Below are 18663 nucleotides of genomic sequence, written 5' to 3' on the forward strand. Positions count from 1 at the left end.
AGACTTTTATTTATCTAACATCTTGTTTCGATCTTTTAAGGATATTTTGTAACTTTATTTAAGGTAAGTAATTCATGATCAAATGTTATCTTTTAATTTAAACTTATAATTTTCTTAATCAAAGACAACTGGAAATTACGTAGTACCGAAAGGGCAGTTCAAGGGTACTAATCCTTCCTTGACTGTAACCGACTCCCGAACCCGACACATCTTTGGAAAGACGTAGATTAGGTAAGAAATAAGATATCCGATCAACCAATTTATTCTTAAATAAATGATCGGTGACGACTCCAATCCATTTACCTAAGTCGAAGCCCAATTCCGGGCCCAACCAAAAGACGGTTGCGACAATTATATATATCAAACATTTATAAATAGTGACATTTATGTTAAAAAAACCAAATTTTTAAGCTTATATATTAAAAATAATGAGGTCAAAAAATTAAATTCATTGATTAAAAAAATCAAAATTTAAGATCAAAGACGGTCTTATCAATGTGTAAGTCTTGAAAAATTATCTGAATTAAAAGAATGATCACAATCAAACACTTGAACATAAAATTGTGTACTTTTAAAGTCTTACAATATAATTATAGGTGAAATTTCAAAATTTTAATTTATTTAATTTTGAATTTTTTCATTTTCATTTCCTTACAATTCGATCCTTAAATTATAAATAAATATTAAAATAAAATCGTTATCAGCGTTCTCAACAGAGTATTATAGTGTTTAGCTTATTTCCTTAAACAATTTCACAATACCTGTTTTAAAGAAAATCAGTAATATTACTTCTTTAATTTAACCCTTTTTAGTTTTATAACTTTATATTTATATAATTCTAAGCAAACAATCATAAAATTATATTTCCATGTATTATGATAGTTTTAGAAACATATAATTTTATAATTGTTTATCTAAAAAATAGTATAAATTATTGTAAGGTTTCTTTTATGCAAAATTATTTATGGGAATATATATTAAAACATTAAAATGAGGTGGTATGCACATTGAGTAAAATGTAAGTTTATTTTATATTTGTATTACTAAATTTCATATTATTTAATTATTGATTTTTGTTAATGTTTAAATTTAATTTAATTTTTTGTTGTCTTGACTAAAATCGGATCGATCTGCGTCGCACACCTGACTTTGGTGGGCGAGTCCCCTAGCAAAGATTTTCTGCATATACAATTACTCGAACTCGAGACCTTGCTTAAGCGATATTAAACTGCTTACCACTTGAACCAACTCATGTTGGTAAATTAAAATTTTTATACATACACTTATTAAATTATTGAATACAATACTCATATTATTTTGCGTTTCTTCTTTTTTAATATAGTATTTGTGATTTTTAATTTTAATAACAGGTTTTCCTTAATTTTTTCTTATAATTTTGATTTTTTTCATTTTGACCCCCAAAAATAAGATAAAAATTATCGATAGCTATCAAAGCATTAAAATTAAAAGTTTGATTAAAATGACACTATTATCGAATGTTAGAAGTACTTTTTTGATATTATACCTTTAATTTTCACCATCATCTCTGAATTTTGTTTATTTTACATATCTAACAAGTCGTTCTATTAACATGAATTATCAATCTTCTTTTGTATGAAATCACAATGATTAATTCAAGTTTTGAACCTATGGCGCTCGAAATTTTAACAAAAGTTTTTGGGGGTTTTGATTTTTTTTTTTACCGATTTAACTTAATATTATAAGTGTGAGTGTTTAATCGAGTCAAATTAAGTCAAATTAAAAAAATTCGAGTTATTTGATTTCACGATTCTTATTTTATAATTTGAACTTAACATAAAATTTTTCGATTCGAGTCTTCGAGTATCTTTTTAAATTTAATTGTAAATATATAATATTATTATACTATTTAATTTTAATTTTAATAATTTTTTATAACCATATACAATACATATATATTTTTTCGTTCTTCATATATGATATACATATATTATATAGAGTCCATAAACTTGACTCAAACTCTAAAATCAATTAACTATTTACTAAAAATTTCAAGTTATTCGAGTTGTATTTTATAACTCGATTTGAATTTGAATTTTTTTTTAATCTAGTCAAATTTATGACACTATAACTTAAAGATAATCCGAGTCTAATTCTTTCAAATCAAAAAATTAATTTATAGAATCAAATAAAATTTTGTTCACCCTAAATATTAGTATTAAAATGAGTGTCATTTGTTTGTTTCTTATTCTTTAGAAAAAGAAAGGAAAACAAATCTTTGATCTTATCTTTTGCAAATTTTGACCAAAAAAAGTGATATTGCAGCCTTTTCCCGCCAAATTATCTGTGCTTTTCTCAACTTTGCTTATATGTTACTCCAAATCTACATACATGCGTATAATGTTTTACATTCCCGAAAAAAAATATTATTATAAAAATTTCTAAATCATTTATAATATTTTTATATAATTATTTGTTTTTAATCTATTAATCAAATAATTCGAGAGACAATAACAACCCTAATAAAGATAAATTTATGACTTTCAAAATATACCAATTAAACTCAAAAAAGCTTGATATGGAAAAAATTAAAACTTATTTAACATATGCTAAAATTTTCATGTATATATATACACGTGTGTGAATACAAAAATTGATAAGTTGAGATAGTTCATTATAATATTGATCAAATCAGATTTTTTAAATTTTATTGATAATATATATATATATATATTGTATAAATATAATTATTTGAATTTAAATATTTTAAGAATAACAATATTTTCTTTTATTATTAATGTCATTCAACGGTTTTTGTTTATCATCATTTAAAGTACAATCACATGAAATTTAAAATAAAATAAAACCTTAATGTGAAGAAAAAGTGAAATAAAAGCAAGCTTATTTTTTTAAAAACAAATTCAAGAGAGGAAATGGAATAATGAAATTAGGAATTAATAGCGGTTAATCAGTAGAATTAAACCATACCAAAGTTTGTACAAATGTTCCAATGTGTTGCTTCTTTTAAGTAACATGCCACAATTAATCTTCAAAATTAGGCTTCAAGATTGTGCAAAAGTTTGAGATTTGAAAATTAGAATACTAAAATATGCTTGCTTATGCCGAATGGAGGGCAGCATTAAAATGGGGCACTAGCTACCACCATATTCTACGCCACCTAAATCAATATATATATATATATATATATATATATCTAACAATTTAAATAACAAAATTGATTTTCCTCGTGGAAAAAAACAAAGAGATGTACTACTTTCCCTTGAATTGGCCTAAGAAAGGAAGAAAAAACAAAGATGAAGAAAACTATCAATTTAATTTTTCAAAAAGTAGGTTTAATTAATTAATTAAACTGATTTTGATTTTTATATGCTTTGTGGTTCGGGTCTAATAATCCTTGATATTTATTGGGCCAACCCTAACGTAATTGGTATAACTACCGACTCCATCATGGCTCATGATTAGTGGCACTCTCCACCTGTCCCAAAATCCATTATATGGTTGATTAAACATCTTAGCTAAAATTTTAAGATTTATTTATTTTTCCTGATCAAATTGCTCAATTGAAAAATTCGACCGAAGCTTCAAAATTAAAATTGATTACATTATACGGAAGGAGGCTTATAATTAGGGATCATGACAATTAAGTAGCTCTCTTAGCTTTTAAGTAATTTTATTTGTGTCCTTAACCATAAAGGAAAGACCAATATGAATGGATTTAAAGTTAAGGTCATGTCAGATGGGGCAAAATGGGAGTTTTATGTCAATAATAACTATTTCATTTCCTAAACCAATTGTATCTGTTTTGGTGACTATATATAATACTTTTAGCATAAACTAAACGATTTTAGTAGTTAAAATATTGATTGTTATTTTATAAAGTTTTTAATTATAACAATATATATTTATGATTAAATTATTAAATTTTTTTGAAAATATATTATCATCTATTCAATCTAAATTTATAATATAACATGATCTTTTTTTTGTTATCTAGATTTCAAGATTTCATCTTAATTAATCTAAATTAAATTATATCGTATAACTGATATTAATAGGTGAACCATCTAATAATTTTTTTTGTATATATAAAGATTAACTCAATATCTCATTTAAATTATATCAATCTACTTACCCGGTAAGTAAATAACATGCTCTTTTTAAATAGTGTAGAGCAAGAGAATCACAATAATAAGAAAACCTGAGGTATGAAAAAGATAAACCGGAAATTTTGTTTCAATATTCTTTTTCTGTTCCGGAGGTGAACCGACAGGAAGCGGTTGCCTGGTGAGACGTATCCGGTTGATGGGATAGACAAGAATGCAGGATCCATGGCCCATTCTTCTGACACGCCTCGTGATTCGAGAGCACGTAACTGACAGCTGTGTTTTCCAGACGTCGTCAAACCATGACAAGCTAACACGTGTACTCACAAAATTTTATTTTATATATATTTCCCTTGTACAGCTTTTCCTGCTTCCTTTTTTTCCCCTTTTTTTCTTATAATAAAAATTAAAACCCCGTTTTCCCCGCGCTGTGCAGTTCTTTTATATATTGTTTTTTAAATAAATAAAAGATTGAAAAATTACCGAATTTTTAATTGTAATTTAAAAATAAAATATGCATTTCTTAAAATTGTAAGCAAAGGGTGGGTTTGTTGGGTGGGTGGGTGAGGAAAGTGGGGCCTAAATTTATGGATGGGGGTGTGGGTAGTGTCCTGTAAGAATCAGGATAAGCTTACCAGTTGACCAGTAATGCCATGCCATGTCACCGTCGTTTCAGCCCCTCTCTTTTAGTTATGATTAAATTGCTTGATAGTAACTAAACTATTAGGGTGTTAACGTTTTGGTCATCCATAAAAGTCGTTTCAATTTTGTCACTCAACTTCTAACACATCACCGTTGTAGTCACTCAACTGTTATCCTTTTAGCCATCTAATTTTAAGGTGTTTACATCTTGGCCTAAGTTATTGACATGCTTAATTTACTTTATGGTGAATATTCTTTTTTATTTAGAGCATCCATTAGTAACCTAAATGACATATTACTCATTTACTTATTTCATGCTCAATTGATATTTTGATATACCATGTGCTGCACTTAGCTCAAATAAAGATGTTTGACATCATATTCCTAAAGCTTTAAGTTACATGTTTGATCCTTATCATAGAGTGTTAAAGGGGTTATTGAGAGTAGAATGTATGCGGCTAGCTGCCTAGCTCTTAAAAAGGTTCCTATGTAACTCCAGATATTTGGGTTTGATTTGGAGTGAGGTTAGAGTGCGTTCTAGGTCGAAATAGGCTTACTCCTACGCTATGATATTAATAATGTTCTTACAATATTAATATCGCATAAATATCGAAAGCTTATGAGTTTTCTTAGAGAATAGTATCGATACCATGTTTTTAAGAGATTGATATCGTTTTTCCAGTATCTATATCTAGCACTGTAGTATTAATATCAGACCAATTATCCTAACTTCGAAACTAGAATTAATAATGATACTCAAGGTAAGTATAGAATTGATACCATAGGAGGTGGTATCGATACTCGTATAAGGTTATCAGTACAAGATAAAATTTAACATACATCGAAGTTTAATTTGGTATCGATGTTTAAGATGAGTACCAATATCATAATAGGGAGTATTGATACTCAAATATGAATATCAACACCTATAAGTTCAGTATTGATATCATATGTATGAATTGAATAATTTTCTAATGTCTTTGGATGCCTTCCTATGTTTATGAAATATAAGTTTTTGGCTAAATCGAGATTTAGTGTGAGAGAATTCATTCTGAATGTGTTATTTCTCAAACTAATAGTTGGAGTTCTATTATAAATGATATATGTGCAAGTATATGGATGAATTTAGATACTTATCAACTCTTCTTAATGTGATTAATTAGATAAGTTTTGATTAGAATAAATTTTAAAATTGGACCAAATTCGTACATCATTATTCTGAGTTTAGTAATGTGATATATTCCATTCAGGTTCGACTTTCAGATAAAATCGTGAATGTTACAATTTTGTTCAAAGATAAACATAACACATATCTAAACATGAGTATATACTTATTAAATTATAGTGTTATTCATAATACCCTTCGTACCTCTTCTTCACATAAATCCTTGACATAAACCTATTTGTTCGCAATACTATCTAAAATAAAATATATCTCACTATATATATATATATATATATATATATTAATAAATTTAAATTTATTAATTATATATAGTAAACTACGTATTTAGTCACCTAACTATTATTTTGATTTTATTTTGATCATTTATTTTTTTAAATCATATCCGACGTTTGGACACTCATGTTAAAAAGTAAACAAAATTATTGGCATGATATTTTATTTATTTATTTCAATAATGATGTGAGATCACTTTATGATACACATTAACCTCATCACTATTTTTGAATTATAAGCGATAAAAACGGAATTAAAATATAAAGTTAGATATGATTTAAAAAAATAGTAGTTAGATGATTAAAATTGAATAAAAGTTGATAATAATTTAATAATATTAATAAATTAAACTTTAATATTTATTTTATTAATCAGAGATATTTATCCTCTAATGAAGAAGAAAGGATCGTAGAGACGTGGACGTAACATGTTATGACCATTTTAAGGGAGTTTTTAACATATTTTAGAGATGTACATGACATTTATGGATTGGAGGAAATTTCTTATAAGTGGACAATTCTACGAGTGTCTTATATTAATCTCTCGGTGTTAAATAATCCGACGACACCCCAATTGTCGAAAAACATGAATGAGTTATGTGAGGTCTAGAACATGGAATCCAGGCTCAGGAGGATTGGGCCATATGAAGTTAAAATATAGGTTCATGACCTTGACACCACCAAGTAAATCTGTCCAACGAACTAGGCCTAATTTTATTTGGGCTGTAATGACTTTGTGGGAACAAACCAATCCCCCACGTAGACCAAGCTTCCTCTTTCCACTAAGCTAGGCCTCCATGTTCCAACCTTAGCATCAGACAATTAGTTGTTGTTATATTTCTCAATTGCTTTTTAATGTTCCATACAATTAAAATACTATAATGATAACCTCCAATTTAAAACATCCACAGATATATGATTTCTCACGTTAATAACTCATATCAATAACAAAAAAGGCTAAAATCTGTTGCCCAAATAAATGTATTGCCGAAACTCACCAAATCTTCTCTGTTTTTTGCACACTTCAATACCCAGTTGAATATTGACAGTTCCCAAATGCTGCAATACAAAGTCATAAAAAATGCATAAGTTTAGGCCAAAAACAACTTATTGCATAACTTCAGCTCTAATTCCAACTTCCCTATTGATCATTTATTAACGTTAGTTCCAATTTGCAATGTACCTAAGATTACGTCAACTAATTGTATTTTAACCTAACCTAATTTATTTAATTGTAATACAAATTTAAAGAGTAGTGTTATTCTACTAAGAGATTTCAAGTTTAAACACCTAAATTTTAGAATATATATTTCTTATCAGAAAGAAAATATCTGAATATATAATATCTTATAATTACTATAGACTAGTAAAAAATAAAATAAAAGATAAACTACTTACATGGAGGTTGCGTGGACACGTAAGACGCACCATTGAAAACGCACGAGCCACTGACACGTGCCTTCTTTTGATAGTAACTATTGAAAGCGTACGAGGCATGTGCCACGAGAGTATTCGGACTAAAACATGCACCATTTGATTGAATCGGGCCACAATCGGCTCCTCCATCACCACAGGCATAATCCAACGCCGCCTGCAACTCATGCTGGTCAACATTAGGGTTGGCCAAGCACCATGTCTGTCCCACCGTCGTCTTCGACACTCCACCGGTGCCGTTGTTTGCCGGCGGCGACTGGCTATCACTTTTCATCGGCGGAGGCAAATTACCATTTAAATCCTGTTGTGATAACGGTATGTTATATACCCTTTGCATATCGGGGTAAAATAACCCGAAGTTTCTTTCTGATGTGGGGCCTGGCTTTTGGTTCTCGTTAAACAAAGAAAATATGTAAACATTAAGTGGATCGTTTGGTCTCAAAGGTGTGCCTTTACCGGTCAATACTCTTCGTACTAAGTTACCATTATACGCCGCCGCATTAGCTAGGCTTGCACCGGTTTCAGCCTCGTCTCCGGCCGAAGGCCACCCCGTCTCCGTCACCGCCACCTTCATGTCATCGTATTGAAGAGCTGACAAGGCGGCGAAAACGGCGTCGAGTTGAGCTTCGAAAAGGCTATTGTATTTCACTCCGTTACCCGAATCAACCACCCCGGGATTTTCTTTAAACAAAGCGTAGTCGAGTGAGATTAGTTTCGAGTTATCTTTGTACGCGAAAAAAGGGTAAACGTTAACCATGAGGTAAGACCCGGTCTGTTTCAAGAAATCCAACATTGGTCTAATAGCAGCATCGACCAACTCCGGTTTGAATGACCCGGCCGATGAAGGGTAAGAGTTCCCCAAGCAACTCATAGCTATGGGGGATGAGACTTTGATGTTTGAACCCAAACTGGATTTAACCAGTGAAGCCTGTATTGCTTTCATGGCGGGTACGACGACTTTCATTTCGTCGTTGATGCCGGCGCCGATAATCTCGTTTCCGATAGCTATGGCTTCAATTTTTGTCGCCGGGTAGTATTTGGCGATGTTGGCTTGAACCCAATTGTCCGCAAAGGACTGATTTCCGGCGGCCGTGGCGAGCTGTTCGTTGGGAAGACATACAACTACGATGATCCCGGAGTTTGCAAACGCCGATAGGACCGCGGGATTGGTGTCGAAAATCTTCACTTTCGTGACGCCCTGAGACTTCAACAGTTGCACGACTTTGTCCGGTGACGGCAAGTTGTTCGCCACTCTACCATAATTAATTCCAACCGAACCAGCTGCATCTGCAATGACAAATAAACAAACAAACCTTGGGTTTTCATGTTCTGAGTTCAGACATAAACAAAGAACAGTTTGCGTATTTACCTGAAGCAGCAATGGCTGAAAGGAGAATAAAGAGAATGGAGAAAGCTTGAGAAACCATTAGCAAATTTAATTTGAGAGAAAGCTATAATAAGGTAGTTATTTATATAGAGAGTAGGGTTAGTGGGAAAAGAGAAGAGTTAAGGGTTGAAAGCCAGTGGAACCCATCAATCTAACCCTTTCCTCGCTATTATTTTTAGGTTAGTTTTAGATACGTCGACGTACTGTTTCTCTTTTTACCTTTTAAACTAATTATTATTGCCAAAAATCATATTTATAAATAATGATATTCGTTAATAATAAATGAAAAGCAATGAAAATTATTAGAATATTTTTTAATCGGTCATACACAAGTGGAACGAAGATGTTGATTAACCGTGTAGAAGTAAGTTAATTAAGATATGTTTTTAATTGTCTTTACGATGATTATGGAAGAAAATTAATGAGAAATAGTATTGCTTTGTAGCTCTATTTACCCCCTGAATTTGTACGTTGACTCGTTGAGTTGACAAATAATTGCTGTTTGGTTTTATTATTGGATCAAATTGAATAAATATGAATTTGGTTGGGAAATGACATGTTTTGCCATCCAGAGTTAAGTCTATTTGGTCCTACATTCCCAATAAACCCACCAATTAGGAGGATCACATGTGAGGAAATCAATATTCATTCCTCATAAAGAGATATTTAAATAAATTAATACGGTCCATATAAATTCACTTAATTAATGTAGTATTAATTGACAATTTAATAAAAGTTAATTCAGATTTGACAGTAATTTTATTTATTAGAAATATGTAAAATTTTATAGTAAAAATATAAAATTAAATTTATTATAAAAATAAGCTATATAAAAAATTTAAAATTATGAAAAGCACGATTTTTCATACACCCCTATATTTTTCTCGGTGAAACAAAGTATTATTGCAAGTCAAGGTCTTCGAAGATAATATCATGATTTATTGACCACCCATTATCATTTTATTTATTTATTTAGACTTTGTATCCATTATTGGGTTCATATTATTACTGCCACTAGCTAACAAGTACTCCAATTTGAATATGAGTGATTCAACTATTTGCATAGGGTATAATCATATATAGATGATTTTCTTTAAATAAAATGTATATATTTTATGAAACTTATTAAATTGTTTTAGTTGTTTAAGCGATGATTATTTTCCTTCAAAATTTTAGATTTCTATAAAATGTGTATCATGTACATTGTCAATTATTAAAACAAATTTTAAACAAATATTATAATTAATATAAAAGTTATTGATATATAAGAGCTGCAATTTGCAAGTACCACACCACTTTCAATGTGAAGACGTATCAGGCATAAGTTGAACAGTAACCTAAAGTTCAATTCGAGCAAATATGGACAACCAATATAATCTTAAAACCTTATTGATCATATTTTTGTACACTAACATTGACCATATGGCGACTATCTCAACTTAAATAATTACTAATTAAATTATAATTAATATTTTATGTTTTATTTCATTAATAACGTTTATAAACATGATTTTGGAGATGTTTATTATTTGATTAAAATCTAATTAATTGAATAAACTAAAATTTAGTTTGATTGATCGATCAATCATCAAAGTATACTATTATGATTAAAGATTTTCAAATTTAAATTCTTGATTAATTCATTTTAAAAACCAGCTAATTAATTGAGTTTTTTTAATAGAAAAAGAGGTTAGGCTTTTACATTACAGAGATAAGTTCTCTCAAATGAGGAGACCCCGAATTCTATAAAGAAAGTGGCAGCAAGCATGGGAGGAGCTTTCGAGAAGATGTGAGTAGAGCAATCGGAGTTAACTGGAAGTTTGACAAGATAATCGCCGACAGAGTTTGCTTCACGTCTCATAAGAACAAAATCTATAATCCAAAGTTTTGAGTAAATCTGAGCAATTGCACGAACGAGCGAAAGGAAGCAAAAGTGATCAGTTTGTATGTTTCTGCGCTATTTGTTTAGCATTGAATACACTCAAAGTCATAAGACCAGCGAGGTTGGGGCCTTCATTAATTCCCCATAATTCAGTCTCGAGGATGATAGAGATTTCAATGTGATTATTAAAGCCAAATAATCAGTCCCTGTCATGACTTCGAACGAGACCTTCCGTCGATCTTATAGAAAAGTTTCAGTTAATAACTTCATCAATATTAAGAGTGTTTCAACGAGATGCATCAGGTTTCCAATCTAAAGAGAAAAAGAATAAATACTATAAATAAAAATGTATACAACAAAATAATTCAATTTGAATTTATTGTTATTTTAAAGCAACGTTAATTTTTTTTTAAAAAAAAGTTATTTGTTTGAAAATCAATCAATTTAATTAAGTTTAGTCTTATTAATAATTAAATATTATAAGATTAATTAATTTAATCTTAAATAATTTAATTCAACTAATAATTCAATCGAGATCCGAATACACTGACTTGATTTAATGTGAATTTATTTGAAAATGATAAATGAATCATTTAAGTTAACTGATTCCGCAAGTCTAAACACGAAGATATTTTCAAGTAGCATGGGTCGGGTTTGGGTCAATCTAACCCGAAAATTTTACATTCTTCACCTAACCCAAAAAATATATACCTTCACCGATCCGAATCTGACCTTACTTTTTGAGATAAAATCCGAATCCGATCATACCCGACCCGAAACAATAATAAAATATTATTTTTATTCAATAAAAATAGTGACTTAATTAAAAAATAATATATAAAGGGGTATTATTGGAATTATTTCTAAATATAAAAGGTAAAATTATATTTTTTTGGAATCGGGTTGGATCGGATATTTTTCATCATAAACTCAAACTCTACCCGTCCTAAACTCGCTTTTTTTTTAAAAAAAAACCAACCCAATTAAATCAGATCGAATAAAAAATAGTTGGATTTGGGTCTCATGGCCATCCCTGTTTTCAAGTGCCGGTAGGCAAAGGGAACGTTTGACAAGTCCAGTCGGCATAGTTAAGATTGTCTTAAAGAAAACGGGTCGCCTTTGTATGCTTAGGTCGGTATCCACAAAATTTATTTTTAATAATAAAATATATATTTGACGAATTTTTTTGATAAATAACTTCTCAAATTTAAAAAAAAAAAATTTGTTTTCTAAAAATAAAAGATGAATGACAAGAAAAATAAAATGATAATTTTATTTATTATTATTTTCTGGGTCATTTCTTTGGAAAAGAACTCAACACGGAAAGGCTAAGGTACAAGAGTAGGGAAGCAACTTGCCTGTCCCTCATTTATGGTGGTTGTCTGATTATTGAATGCTTCCATAAGTGTAGTCTTAGGTCGTAAGGAAAATTCCTATAATTGGACCTCTACGTTTAATTACAATGACAATTTGGTATGTATTAGGTTTTTCAAAGAAAAGGATATTTGCAATAGAGAAACTCACACTATGAAAGCTTTTATTACATCCATTTGTTTTGCTGGCCTTGTCACATCTCACCTCTTCTTATATGGAGGAAAATTCAAGGTTTGACGTACCACATATGATAGGTGTGAAAATAGAGTAGGAATTAAATCTCATTATATTCACATACGAGTAAGAAAATATTGTATATAATTTTTTTAAAAAGAAATTTATTCATTGATAATTATAGATGAAGTGGTAAATAACTTTGTAGACACTAATTTTCGTCCATACTTATATATATATATATATATATATTATAGTTTGCAAATGATTTTTGTAAATTATATAATATATAGTTTTTGAAAACATTTTTAAAAATTATATAATATATAGTTTTAAAAACATTTTGAAAATAATTATATATTATATAGTTTAAAAAAAACATGTTTGAAAATATATATAGTTTTAAAATATTTTTTGAAAATATATTATATTATATGGTTTTGAAAATCATTTTTAAAATCATATATAAAATATAATTTTAAAAAAATATTTTATTTATTTATTATTATTATTTGTTATTTATTTATTGTTTTTTTATCTCGTTTCATGTCCATAGATTAGGTTCAGTAACAGTCCAGATTGGGCTTGAACCAGCCTGGTTAGGTTTGGGGTTTGGAAACCCTAATTCATCTCAGTCAAGCGCCGCAAGTCAGTAAACCAGAACCACACGGAATCATCGGTATCATAACAGTGTCAACGGTCGGCCGAGATCCCCGGGACTGACCCATCCCGGGGTGTCCGGCCTCAACAGCCACGAGAGCCCCGTATTTCAGAACAGACAAACGGCCGGTGAAGACCTATAAATACCGAGAACATGGGAACCAAAACGGGGAACATCACGAAAACACAGAAACAATATTCATCATTGAAGCACCAAGAACCCAAAAAATACAGTAAACAGTAAACCGAGATTAACACAGAACCCACAGAAAGGCATCAACACAGCCACAAAAACAAAAGCCAACATCACGAGCCCATCAACGAAAACAGAACCACGGTGAAGCATCACCGAGAGAACACCACAAACAGAACAAAAAACAAGCCAATGACAGCAAACCACACAAAAACATAACAAAAAACCCCGAAGAAGCCCTCATAGAAGAAGTCATCGGAGAAAAACGGTCGTCGAAAAATGAACGGTCACAAAAAAAGGTAAAAAACCCGAAGGCTGTTTCCTAAATCTATGCCGACGAGGGCATTATTTGGTCGTTTGGGCCTCGGTTTTGGTTTAAGGGTGTCGGGGAGAGTGTTTTAGGTGTGTATCGTTTATTTCGACCGGCGACGACGGCGGCGATCGGTGGTCGGGGTTCGGTCGGGGAGCTGGTTGAGAGCATCTCTCTCGTCTAAAGGAGACGAGGTTTTGAGGAAAGTTTGAGAAATGAATTGAACAAGGCTTATTTGGCTATTTATATACCAGGGGTCTCCTTGCAATTAGAAGTTTTTTAAATTCTTTCCGCCATCCCTGGAGCTTTAAATCGAATTACAATCCGATCACCATTTGTAATTTTACCTCTAGATTCTCAATTCATTCAATTTGGTCCATGTTTATACTTTGTGAATTAACCCTCTAATTTTATTTCCCCCCCAATTTTTTAATATCAATTTCAGTCCACAAGGTCCCATTTAATTCATTTTGCCCCTCTTATTTATTTGTTTTATTTAGTTCCTATTTTATCTTCCTAACATTTTATAATTTCAAATCTTAACCCTTTTTTTCATTTCTTTTATATTTTATTTATTATTTTTATATTTCGTTTATTATTTTCTTTTATTCTTTTTGGAATTATCATTTCTATTATTTTATTTATTTTGATTTTGATTTTGATTTTAGTTTTAATTTTAATTTTCTTTTAACATTTATTATTATTATTATTATTATAATTATTCTTTTATTTCCCTTAAATTTATTTTTTTATCTCTCTTCTTGTTTTTTATTTATTTAATATTTTTCATTTTATTCATTTCTTCATTTCTTCTCTTTTTTTATTTATTTTTCCCTTATTTTGATTTATCATTTTAGTTCATTTGATTATTACATTTTTGATTCATTACTTTTTATTTAACATTTCCTTTTTTAAGAGGTCTTCGTAAACCAATCAGAAAGGTAAGTAATTCGAATCGGATTTTTAAATTTAAATTTAAATTCTTAATTTTCGTAATTAAAGACAATTGATAAATTAATTGGTACCGAAAGGGCGGTTCAAGGGTGCTAATCCTTCCTTGACCGTAACCAACTCCCGAGCCCGACATATTTCTGGTGAAACGTAGATCAGGTAAGATGGTGTCCGACCCACCTAAATTCGTTTTAAGGAGGTCGGTGACGACTCTAACCCAATCAATTTTCAAGTCGAAGCCCAATTCTGGGGCTCACCCGAAAGATGGTTGTGATAGCTTGGCGACTCTGTTGGGGACAGGTAAGTGAGTCAGGTCGAAATTAATTTTCGGTTGTCTTTTTATGCGAAAATGGTAAATTTAAATTTATTTATTCGATCCCAATTATTTATCTTTGATTATTTTTCAAATAAATAGTTGTACTGGCGTTTTTTAATGATTTCATATTTTTTTTCAAAATTGTCATTTCTATCTCTATACCCGAGCTCTAAACCCTATTTAAGTGGGGGTAAAAGCGACGCATTCGTGTGAATTTATTCACCGCACAGTCCTAGCAAGTAGCCTTCGAGATTCATATACCTTATGTCTTCGTGTGAATTTATTCACCGCACAAGCATAAGGGAATGTGTCCTCTCAAGTTTAACTTAGTCCACACAAACTTGTAATAGGCTTAGGACTAAGGGTCTGGCAAGCCCAAGGGGGCACCGGCAAGGAGAACCCGAGTACCTTTTTAGAATCTAAACCGGGAGAGTGCAGAGAATTAGAGCCCACCCCAAAATCTCATTCCAAACCCTAGGCTACTTTGTTTCCGGCTTTATTTTCTATTCAAAGCATGCGAACTAGACAAATATGCAGTTAGGATTTGTTTAAAATTAGCATGCGGGATAGAGATCATGTCCGGGTAGAAATTAAAGCATGTGGGGGAAACATCATGTGGGGTAGGACTTTTATTTTTCATGTTTATTTTTTATTATTTTCACCTCACTAACTATTTTCATTTTTTATTTTATTTTATTTTCATCACTTGCATCATTTAAAAGATGTGTTGATCCACCAAAAACGTGTTTGCTAAACATGAATAATCTGCATTAATGGACAAAAGGGGTTGTAATACAAGAGATGCAAATGCAGAGGACAGTCTACAAGGAGACTATGTGTCATATTTAATCCAGAAGACGTGGTGTCCGCAATTGAAGAGTATATCACTATACTGCATTATGAAGGACTCAATGAACCGGGTCTACATCAAGCACAATGAAAGTCTATCTTTGAAGAACTGACTGGTAGAAGTTGCAGGGGCAAGATGAAGACCATTGATCTTAGGAGTCACTTCAAAGACGACAATGACAAAATGATAACTGAAATTGGAGACCATTGCTGACGAATTCAAGAAACAGACAAATGGACTTCACATAGTTCCTATCAATCAAGGGCTCTAATGACGTATTCGTTGGGAACAGGCTCAACAAAAGATAAATTTCAGAGGTGCAGTCCTCTGAGATATTTTTTTGGGCAAACAACTCATCATTTGCACGGTTCATCCAGAGAAGCCAGAGCGGTTCGACAGGTTATTCAACCGGTGAAGGATGAAGGCAGAAGACTAGTCAACATGTCAGAAGTTGTCAGAATATTTTTTGTCTCTTAAAAGATAAAACACCTTTGTCCCCAATAAGGGTTATTCAGAATAACATGTACATTTTTTGGATCAATGCCTCGGACATTTCATGCATCATGCATCATGCATTTAGACATTTGGCATTTTGTTATTTTCTTTGCATTCACATTAACTAACATATACATGTCTCATCAAAAGGAGCAAATACTGGATATACCACCTCAAACGTTGGACACACCCCATCCGCATAACACCCGTTTGAAGAAGAAGAGGATGAAAGCCAAAATTATAGAAAGAGCTAGAAGACAAGATAAACCAGAGCATTCGAAATACTCCAGAAACAATCACAAAAAACTAAGAGTCATTGGTTGATCAGATCATTGTCAACTTAGTTGGCCTACAACAGACCAGTGCGCCTAGGGCAGGTTCATCGGAAGGGGTAACTATATAACCTACCCCGCAAGTGGTTATCTCACCTAAAATCTTACCAGAACTTCGAGGGGACTAATCTGTTGCAAAAGCGAAGCCCTCATCCTATGTATTTAACCCTAAGAACAATCCGAGTTATTATCATGTACCGAATTTGGACGAAGAGGAAGAAGCGAGGAAGATGGAGGAAAAAATCAAACAATTGGAGGACCAAATGAAGGTAGTCAAAGGAGACCATGACTACCATGAAATCGATGCCGCGAAACTCAGTCTAGTCCCGGACTTGGTTCTTCCTCCGAAATTTAAGTCCCCAGAATTTGAGAAGTTTGACGGGAACAATTGTTCATCCGCTCACATCACTATGTTCTGCCGAAAGATGACAAGATATGAAGGAAATAACCAACTCCTGATCCACTGCTTCCAGGAGAGTCTGTCGGGCTCAACCATTCGGTGGTACAACCAGTTAAGCCGATCAAATATCAAGATCTGGAAGGAAGTCATTTCTAGAACAATACAAACATATCAATGACATAAGGCCATATCGAGTTTTGCTACAAAACATGGAAAAGAATCATAACGAGAGTTTCAGGAAATACGCACAAAAATGGAGGGATTTGGCTGTGCAAGTTCATCCACCGTTGAATGAAAAGGAAACCCGAAAGCTCTTCGTGTAGACCCTAAAGGCTCCATAATTTGGGCACCTGGTTGCGATCACATCAGGAAGCTTTTCAGACTTGGTTATGGGCGGAGAAATGATTGAGTCGGCCGTAAAGCAAGGCAAAATTAAGGATGAGGAGGCCAGTATGAAACCTCATATACGAGAGCGAGATGGAGAGATTAACAACATCAACCATGCCAGTAAAGGTGTTACGATCTCCAAACTGAAATCAACTGCATATGTACCGCCAGGTACTTCTAAACAAGATTCTAGAGAACCAAGGAGGGAAAGGGAACATTTCGACCCTATTCTCATGACCTACAAAGAGCTTTACCATCAACTTCTTGACACCCATGTAGTGTCACCATACCCGGTGGAACCCATGAAGCCACCATACCCCAAGTGGTATGATGAGAATGCACATTTTGCATATGAGAACTGTTACGTATTCAAAAGAGTCGTACAGAAGATGCGTAACCAGAACTGGATCGACTTCAATAACTTGGGGGCATCCAAGTGAGGAAGATTATTTCATCATTTGAGGCATTCTGTTTGAACTTGTTTTTTTCCACTTTTTCAAGTTTTTGTAAGAATATTTATGTTACTTTAATGATGACGAGCAATGAATCACATTTGCAAACTTATAATTCTTTGTATATCATTTGAATTAAGAAACTCTGTAAATGGTTCAAAGTTACTGGTATTTCACAAAGTAACATGATTTAAAACAAGAACCTTGACCTTACCCAGAATATACCCTCAAACATCGTACCCTGCTCTTTCAATTTCCTTTCATAAGATGCAAACAACATGAGGCATCATTTTGCATATGAGATTACTATACTTTTTATTTAAGATGTTCAATGATGATAATGATCTTCACAGATGAAATAGTCGAGTAGGTAAAATCTAGTTTAGGTCAGTTGTTTTGAAATTGAACTCTAAAGATGAGATTCCTTGACTTTCAAAAACACCTAGACTATGACAGGTTCTTCTTGACAAACTTAAGAAATTAATTCCGTAAAGCTGAGCTATTCCATTAAGGCAATTGGTTATAGAGGAAACTTGAAAGCCTTGGCCTTATGAGTAGATTACGTTCAAACCATTACATTGCTCGAACACTTGGCAATTCGGTGTTTGCTCCACTGCTCTTGTCAGGTCAAAGACTCTGTGATGAGATGAACCCTTCAGTTAACTTGATAAAAGTGATTATAATATTAAACCGTCCCTCTAAACCAATTGGTTAAATGCCCCGACTTTATGGATTCAGCTAGCCAGATAACGGAAAGTTAAATCAAATTTATCTAAGCAAGAAATTTTCGGTAATGATGGACTAAGGGAGTTAAGGAACACATGTTATAGTCAAATTCATACGAGCACTCAAGAATTTCATTT

General features: G+C 31.8%; 1 protein-coding gene across 1 annotated transcript; it reads right to left on the reverse strand.

The window, feature by feature from the left end:
* Positions 1 to 6838: 6838 nt before the first annotated feature.
* LOC120198079 (glucan endo-1,3-beta-glucosidase 12-like) lies at positions 6839 to 9101 on the reverse strand. Its single transcript, XM_039199466.1, has 4 exons — positions 9007 to 9101; positions 7602 to 8924; positions 7202 to 7262; positions 6839 to 7010 (listed from the first exon to the last, which is right to left on the reverse strand). Exons 1-3 carry the CDS (start codon positions 9062 to 9064, stop codon positions 7228 to 7230), a joined length of 1416 nt encoding a protein of 471 aa, XP_039055397.1. The 5' UTR covers positions 9065 to 9101; the 3' UTR covers positions 6839 to 7010; positions 7202 to 7227.
* Between the last annotated feature and the right edge of the window lie 9562 nt (positions 9102 to 18663).

This window comes from Hibiscus syriacus, unplaced genomic scaffold (assembly GCF_006381635.1).
Source record: "Hibiscus syriacus cultivar Baekdansim isolate YM2019G1 unplaced genomic scaffold, ASM638163v2 tig00117056_pilon, whole genome shotgun sequence".
Taxonomy (NCBI): domain Eukaryota; kingdom Viridiplantae; phylum Streptophyta; class Magnoliopsida; order Malvales; family Malvaceae; genus Hibiscus; species Hibiscus syriacus.